Source organism: Vigna unguiculata, chromosome 3 (assembly GCF_004118075.2).
Source record: "Vigna unguiculata cultivar IT97K-499-35 chromosome 3, ASM411807v1, whole genome shotgun sequence".
NCBI classification, from domain to species: domain Eukaryota; kingdom Viridiplantae; phylum Streptophyta; class Magnoliopsida; order Fabales; family Fabaceae; genus Vigna; species Vigna unguiculata.
In genome coordinates this window covers 39,432,448-39,441,603 of record NC_040281.1, presented here as the reverse complement: position 1 = coordinate 39,441,603, position 9,156 = coordinate 39,432,448, and the positions used below count along the sequence as shown (strand labels likewise).

Sequence of the window (9,156 nt, the reverse complement as noted above, 5' to 3'; positions counted from 1 at the left end):
CATATACTTTCATGTGTTACCTTCATGATATATTCCACATTTGCTTGACACTCCTATTTCAAGATTAAGTGTGGATGTTACAATGTATTTGGTCATATACCTTTTTTATTTTCAACAAAAAATAAAGGTTATTTTAAGTCATTATTTTGTTATTTAGTGGAAAATTTATTGTATTTTTAATTTAGTCTCTAATAAATTTAAATACTTTACTTAAATTTAAAAATTATATTGACTAACCTAAAAATGGTTGTTGTTTAAAAATATACAATGAAATTTTACTAAAGTAATAATCATTATTAATACAAAATTGTTCTTAAACTTTATTATCAGTTATTAGTTGCTTTAAGAATAGGCAATGGTTATTGTTTAAATATTACCTTGAGGTAAACATTTATCTAAATTACGTATTGGTTTCATTGTCTAATTATTGACTTGACATTACATGAAAATTAAATTCAACCAATTTTAAGGAATAAAAATGTTCGTCACTGAATAATGACGATGAATTTATATAAATTTATAAAATAAATAGTTACTAATTATTAAAATAATAAAAATTATAATTAATATTATTAAAAAATTCATATTTCTTATTAATTTTGTTTTGAAATTTTTTTAATAAAAAATATTTACAAATTTTGTTATTAAAAAAAATTGTAAAAAATTGCTGTCAACTTTTTTGCAAAATATTTTGTATAAAACACTTTTCGCAAAATGATTTTGTAGGAAAGACTTGTGAATTTAATAATTTTTTTGAGAAATAATTATTTATGAAAAAATTACCTGTTAATTAAAATTCATAGAAAAAATGGCAAAGAAAAAACTCTTGTAATTTTTTTTAACAAATTTGTAAGAAAAATCTCATGTAATACGAGAATTTTTAAGTTAAATCATTCCATTGGTCCCTATTTTCTTAGAAAAATCTGAAATAGGTCCCGTTTTTTTTTGACTCAATTAGATCTCTATTTTGGAAAATTCATTGCAATTAGGTACTTTTCCTTAGTAGTATACTAACGGTGTTAACGATGTGTCACATGTCAGCACGTGGTTTTTTGATTTTTTTAATTTAAAAAAAATAAAAATAAAATTGTCACATGTTAAGTTGACGTTGTGTCACAGTTAGGGATGTCAAAGGTAGGGTACGGGTAGTAGCTCCTCCGTACCCTACGCGCTGGATAAATATCTGCCTCGTACCCGTACCCATATCCGTCGGGTATCCGTTATGCAGGTATCCGCCTATTTTTTTCATATCCGCGGGCGGGTATCCACGGGTACCCGCGGGTGTTTGCAAAATTATTTAAAAATAAATATTTAATCATAAATTCAAATAAAATAAAATAAAATACATCATTGCCATAAATTTTAAATAAAGTTCAGATAAACTCAATTTGATACAAGTCCAAATAATTGTAGAAGTAAATATAAAATGATGTTCAACACAATGGAAATTCTTTAATTAATGTTTTGATCAACAAATCCACTCTCTCTGATTGATTCTAAAAAATAAACAAATAATAAACCTCAATTGTCACGTGTCAAGTATTCTTATTTTGATTTCATCATTTGGCAACAAGCATACCATAAACGTCATTGTCTATATAAGGTTTGATGTATATGCCCAATTTCAAAGAAAGAAAAAAGAAAAATGTCAAGGGGTGTAAGTTTAGCGGGTACGGGTATCCACGGGTACGGATACTATGATACCCATACCCGCCTCGTTAACATGTGGGTATCAAAAATACCCGTACTCGCGGGTAGCGGGTATCCATTTTTAATATCCATTTTCTATCCGTTGCGGGTTTTATCCGCGGATATCCGCGGGTACGGATTTTTTTGACATCCCTAGTCACAGTGTGTTGTGACAGTGATAGTGGCACTTGTCACTATTAGATGGGAAAAGTCTAAGTGTAGTCCTTGTATTTGTTATTTGTCTCAATTTGGTCCAATTTCTTTAAAACTAAATCAATTTCATCCCAATACCAAATTTAATTTTTATAAAATTTTTGCAATGGTATTTTCATTATAATTGATATTTTTAACAAAATTAAGTTTATTTAAATGTATATTTTTCATTGAACTTTATAATTTTTTTAAAATATTTATACATCTATAATTTATAGATAAATGTTAAAGCTACTTTAATAACAACTTTATAAATTCAAATATAAAGTACAATGTAGAATAAAAACATAATCTTGTTAGAAATATCATTGTGACATTTATATAAAGGTTAAATTTTGTTTGAATCGCAATAGGGATGAAATTGTTTCCGTTTTAAAAAAATTAGGACGAAATTAGGACCAAATTGAAACAAAATAACAAATACATGAACTAAATTGAGAATTTTCACACAGGGCACTACCACTTTCAAATCACACTGCCTCTACTACATGGCACAACATCAGTTTAACATGTAACAATTATTACTATTTTTAAAATTATAAAAAGAAAAAATTAAAATTAAAAAGAAAATTTAAAAAAATAATGTGTTAATAACACGTGGCATATAGTTAACATTAATATACTAACGAAAATGACATAATTAAAACATATTTTTCAAAATAAGAAGCTAATTGAGATAAAAAAAAGGACCTACTTAATATTTTCCTACGAAAATGAAAACTAATAGAATAATTTAACCAAATTTTTAATTGTGTGGTCGCTAAATTGATTACTAATTAATTTGAGACTAATTTAGAAATTAATTTATTTAATAATAAAAATTTTGATAACTAATATTTAGTAACCAATTTTTATTATAATGAGTATTAACTTTTTAAATATTAAAATTAATCACTAATGAGATATTGAAATTTATTATTAATAAAATATATTTTTAGTGTGATTTCGATTAAATGAGTTTAAAGTTTTGTAATGTAAGGTAAATAAAATTTCCAGACATTTAAATCATAAAAGGAAGGAAGCCATATGATACAACATATATAATTACAAACAGTCGCAAACATTTAAATTAATTGACAGGTTACATAAACACGAGGATTCTTCCAGAAACCATTTAGTTATTTTAAATAACAAACTAAAAATGAAAAAACACATTAACATGCGGTGGAGACAGCGTTCACTTTTATTAGCAGCTAGCTGGCGCAAACCGACTCTAATCACTATCACTTCTTTCCTCAATCAATCTGCAACGGTCCAAGTCATGTCATTCTCGAAGATCCAATGGCATACTTCAATCCGACCCGGACCCGACCCAAGAGCCACGAATGCGCCGTGGGTGGGGCTCCATGCACTGGTGTCCAAGTGACATATGGCAACACCGTGGTTAATCTTCGCCTTCGTTTCCGAATCCAAGAGATCCGCTTCGTAGACCCGAACCTTAGGAACCGAGTGACAGTAGTAAAGCAGATAAGGGAACCAGCTCTGGTGACAGGAAACGGATTTGGTTACCTTGCCACCGTTCATCCCTTTGACCCGACCCACAATTACATTCTTACTGAACCCGTTTACGTTCTCAGTTGTCCAAACCCCGACATTACGGCCCAAAACAGAGGTTGCAAAATCAATCATGTCCTCGACAGAGCCCACACAACGTTTGATCTCTCCGACGCTGGGTGCTCTCTCGCACTCACCCAAAGAATCCATCATCATCTTTTCCATGGAGGAGTTATCAGACACCTTGAACACGCTCTTCAGCTCCTCAATCTTTGAAGAAGAGAAGGGCAATTTCACCAGAATAGAGCGAGGCAGAAATGATCTTTGGGGCATTTTATCTCTTATGTCAGGCATGGCCATCACGCTTCCTTCCTTCAGCATGCTCTCGCGAAAGAACTTACCCGGTTCGACCCACCTTTTCACCAAACTAACACCAACAGTGGAAGAAGAGGAAGAGGTGTTGTAAGAAGCGAAGGAAACACCCTCTTTGGCGTAATCCTTAAAGGTTGCGTTGGTGTTAGCGCTGTAGCCGGTGAAGCCAACCGTGTTACGTTCTGCTCCTTTAGCGTAACCTTTGAAAGTGTCGGAACCAGGGTTGGCGGAGTTGCCGTAGTTTTTGAAATTCACTGTGGACCCAAACGTGTTCTTCTCGTAGGATTGGAACGAATCGTCTCCTACATTAGCTTGGTCCCTATAGTTGGCAAAGCTGTGCGTCGCACCAACGGTTCCATCGCCATAGCTTTGGAATTTCTCTTGGGGATCGTTCATGTTAACGCCGTAGTTGGTGAACGTACTATTGCCACCTGTGCCTTTCTTGCCGTAGTTGGTGAAGCCAGAGGAGGCGACGTTGGACTCTGTTCCATAGCCTGTGAATTCGTTTTTCGCTGCAAAGGAGTTCTTGCCATAGCTCTGGAATGACTGATCGCCTGCGTTTGAGTCCTCATTGTAGCTGGAGAACGACTGCTTCCTATTGACGGTGTTGTCGGAGTAGGTGGCGAATCGCAGTTCAGCGACGTTCGAATTGCTGGAGTAATTTTTGAAGTCGCCGGAGCCTTCTCCGCCGCTCTTGGAGCCGTAGGTGTTGAAGCTCTGGTCGGCGACGTTGGTGCCGCTGGCATAGCCGGTGAAGCTTTCTTTGTGGTCAATGGATCCGCGGCTGTATCCACGGAAAGCGTTAACCGGAGTGCTGAAGATGTCGTTGGAGTAGTTCTTGAAGGTGTCGATTCCGTTTACTCTACCGTCTCCGTAGTTGGTGAAGTTCTGGCCGTCGATGTAGGTTTGAAAATTCTCATCTTTGGTGTGTTTCTGGAGGCTTGGACGTACCTCCGGGAAGCAGAGAAGGTGCGCGGCGGAGCAGAACTCCGGCAACCGTGTAGAGAGGGTGTTGGTGTCGGCAAGCTTTGTGAAAGAGGCGGCTTGGGCGGCGGTCATTGGGGAGGCCTTGGAAAGGAGGAATGAAGGCCTTGGCAAGGTGTTGCGAACGTGTTTGTCCCAGTAACGTGCCACTGAAGCCTTTGGAGTAAAGGGGTTTTTATCGGCTATGTGGCGACCACCGGAACCAACCTGCAGGCACATATGTTATACGTAAGCATGATAGCATAATAGAAGAGGAAAAATTGTTTTGAAGCGATGAGAGTTAAGGGAAAGTGTGATTACAGTGAGTAGTGAGAGAAGTAAAACGAGAAAGAGGGTACTCATGGTTCTTCTCAGTGGTTGAAGCGCGAGAGAGAAGGGGTTTTTGCAGAAATATATATAGTAGTGAGTGTGGAGCTGCTATGAGCTAGATGAAGAGAGCGAGAATGTGTTGAACGTGGAAAACATGTATGATGATGGGGTTGGGCCTTCCATCGTTGCTTTGATTATGCCGTTGATGCCATGTTTAATGCTATAGTACTTCAAGGAGGGAAAATTATATCATAAAATAATCTTTTCATAATTTTTTTTAATTAAAAAAACCATGATACAGTAAAATGGTTTTGGATGAAAATATTTGATGTGTATAACTTGAAACTTATGTTTTGTGACGTATGTTAGTTTGAATAAAAATTTTGACACCAAGTATTGTAAATAAAATTATTTGGCAAATGTGAGGATGTTAGAAGATGTTATTATAGAGTTGTTAGAAGATGGTATAATTTGAAGAAGTTGTCAAAATATGAGATTCTAAAATAAAATAATCGTTTTTGAACTTTTTAATTTTAAAATAAAAATGAATAAAAGAAGGAAACAGATATTTTTTAGGACAATAGAAGAAACACAAGAAATGTAATTAAATATTTTAAATCAATGACAAAAATTTATTGATCACCATGATGGGTACATGTGACCCGTTTATTGGACACATTTGAAATAGAAAAAAAAAATCTCGATACTACAATATGGTACTATTATTTATGACACTTCCTAGAAACGTATAGATTTATAACTGTACACGTTGGGATATTTGGATAACCTCACCTTTCCTAATATTTATGATTATTGAAACTAAATCTAATATTTTGCTACTCTATGAAGTTCAAAGAACGTACATTTAAAGAAAAATGGATTATATATTGCTCGGTATTTAAGAGGTAAAGCAACTATCAATACAGAAGTGGAGTTTGGATAATTTTTTTCCAAAATCATTCATATTTATGATATTTACTTAGAAGGAATATTGGAACTTTTTATTTGAATAGATTGAGAAAATTCATTATCAATGAGATATGAATTGTACATGTAAAAGATTTGATATTATCTTTAACATAAAAGGTTAAAGGCTCAAAATTTATGTTCATTGTTTTTTTTATCCATAACTTAACTTTTTTTTTCTATTCAATGTTGAATTTTCAACTTATACTTGTATTCTTAATTGTTTTTACCACAAGTGTGAGTTATCTTCATTTATCCCACCCATTTATTTCAACATATTTCACATATTTCAAGTGCGGTTAGGTCTTACCACAACGAGACATATTAGTCTCTGCTTAAGATGAACACTAGGACAAATCATTAACTTCGATACCATTGTTAAAAATTTTACCTGTGATAGACTAGGAAGATTAACTACCTCTAAGGTATGATTTGTTCGTATAAGATATTTGACACTACTTCTAACATAAAATCTTAAGGCTCAACATTTGTGATTCTTTATTTTCTTATATGTCATTCAACTTTTGTATTTCTACTGAATGCATACTTTCATCTCATATTTGAACTCATTTGTAAATTGAATTACCATAGAGTCCTAAAAGTAAGAGACATCTATTTATCTCCAATTAAGAAAGATAATTTGTACATCCCTTTAATATAGTTTCAAGTCATAATAGGTTACTAGTTGTAGGCTATTTTTACAAGAATCCTTTCCTGAGATAAATTTTGTAGTGGAAGAAAATGTCTCACTAACAATCAAACTTTAGTGACAAAAAATTGTTAGTCATTATAGTGATCAATTTAGATATCAATTTACAAAATAAAAAATTATTGGTTACTAAAATAAAAAATTATGATTGGTGACTAAATTGGTCATTAATTAATTAGACACTAATTTAGAAACAAATTCCTTTTAGCAAAAACCTTGGTATGTTTAATGACCAATTTCCTTTGATAGCTAAAACATTGGTAGCTAAATTTTAGAAACCAATTTAGAGACAAATTATATATTTTTATTTATAATATTATTATTTTAGTAATCAATAATTTTTTTATTTTGTAAATTGGTATCTTAATTAGTCATTATAGTGACTAACAACTTATGGTCATTAAAATTAGTTATTATAATGAGACATTTTCTTATAGTGTCGGAGACTATTATTAAAGTAATTTTTTAAGGTATCCACTACTTGAGATTTTTTATGCAATAAATAGATATAATAGTAACCTAAATAATCATCAATAAAGATGAAACAATGCCTTCTTTTTCTAAAAGAATTAAACATTAAAAGGCTCACAAATGTTAGTGTACACACATTCAAGAAGTTGATTACTTCTTCTTGTAGCTCATTTCTTTACGTGTTTTTGTTTGTTTTTCTTTTATACAATCCACACAAATATTTATATTAATAAAATCTATATCTGGAAGAATTCTTTATTGATCATAATGATGTAAACCATAGATGACAAATAAACATGTCCCTAAGTATTGCTCAAACCCATCCTCATTTTGATGGAGATTCTCTACATTGACTGAGTATAGGTATGGGTATGGATATGGAGAATATCTGACTTTTTCAATTGGGTATAAATATGTAGATAAGGATAAAGATGTACATATATCTGCCCCGTCCCTATACCCGCCATAATACCGGTCCCCACCATATCTCTGTTCATGTTTAAATTATTAAAATACTCATTGTTTACTAACTAACCTTATATCCATTTTTTATTTCTTCTTATTATTTGGTTTGTGATGAAATTCATTCTTATCCCCAATAAATTTCTCGAATTATTCCAACTTTTATGCAATTATGTTCAAATGATATATGTCAATTAAATATTTTTTGTATCACATTTGAATATTTTTACTATTTTTTAATATTTTTATTTATTGTATATTTTCTTTTCACATGAGAATGTTTAATATTATTTTTAATTTTTTTTTTCATTTGAAGAACTCTTTTATTTCGCTAAAATCATTTTCGTTATCTATAGGGATGTCAACGGGGTGCGTAGGGTATGGGTAGTAGCTCTCCCGTACCCTACCTGTTGGATAAATATTCACCCCGTACCCCTACCCGTACCCATATCCATGCAGGTATCCGTTATGCGGATACTCACATATTTTTTTAATATCCATGGATATCCACGGGTACGCGCAGATATTTATAAAATAAATATTTAATATTTAATAAAAAAAATTTAACCATAAATTCAAATTCAAATACAATGCATAACTTTTATAAATTTTAAACAAAGTGAAAATAATTCATTTAAATAGTGGTGTATGATAGTTTACAAAATAAATGAAGATTTTTTAAAACCAATTGATAAAACATAATCCATCAAAATCAATGTGATAATGTTTTAATATTTTTTTTAATTTAAATTAGAGTATAATAGGTACGGGTATCCACGAGTATGGATACTATGATACCCGTACCCGTCCCGTCAACATGCAGGTTTAAATAAAATACTCGTAGATGTTACTCGCGGATATCCATTTCCAATATTCATTTCCTACCCGTTGCGGGTTTTATCAGCGAATACCCACGAGTATGGATTTTTTTGACATCCCTAGTTATATATCAATCATCGACTAAGTTGATATTTGAAAAGTTTTCTTAGATCACTAAGGCATTTTTCATCTTATCATACTCTTAATTATATATATATATATATATATATATATATATATATATATATATATATATATATATATATATATTTGTTTTTCTTTGTGTGATTTCATTCAATGACCTCTCAAATTGTTTCTAAGACACACAATTATAATTTTTAAATTTTTTTTATTTGTTGTTTATTTTTATAATGTAGAATACTATTTTGATTTTTTATATAATTATTTTTATTTTCTAACTCATTATCATATGTATAATTTTATCACTATAATTTTATAAATAAATTTTAATTACAATAATATAATAATTTAATGTAATCCCCATGAATCTTTTTTATCACCATCCAACATATATTGAAGTTCAAAAGGTGACAGATCTATGGTACAAATTATATTATTATTAGTTTAATCTTTGTTCTTTGTATAATTTTAATTACGTGATGTAATATAATTTTTATTAGTATATAAAAAATATATTTCATTAGAAT

General features: G+C 31.2%; 1 protein-coding gene across 1 annotated transcript; it reads right to left on the bottom strand.

Annotated features, from left to right (window-relative positions):
• Window positions 1-2,901: 2,901 nt before the first annotated feature.
• LOC114178438 (polygalacturonase 1 beta-like protein 3) lies at window positions 2,902-5,272 on the bottom strand. Its single transcript, XM_028064342.1, has 2 exons — window positions 5,053-5,272; window positions 2,902-4,959 (listed from the first exon to the last, which is right to left on the bottom strand). The coding sequence occupies exons 1-2, from the start codon at window positions 5,092-5,094 to the stop codon at window positions 3,142-3,144; spliced, it is 1,860 nt and encodes a 619-aa protein (XP_027920143.1). The 5' UTR covers window positions 5,095-5,272; the 3' UTR covers window positions 2,902-3,141.
• Between the last annotated feature and the right edge of the window lie 3,884 nt (window positions 5,273-9,156).

Excerpts from the sequence above, each read along its gene's own strand:
- LOC114178438 (XM_028064342.1), bottom strand. The coding sequence starts at position 5,094 with ATGAGTACCCTCTTTCTCGTTTTACTTCTCTCACTACTCACT. Across the intron at positions 4,960-5,052 it reads TACTTCTCTCACTACTCACT|GTTGGTTCCGGTGGTCGCCA; the intron begins GTAATCACACTT and ends ATGTGCCTGCAG.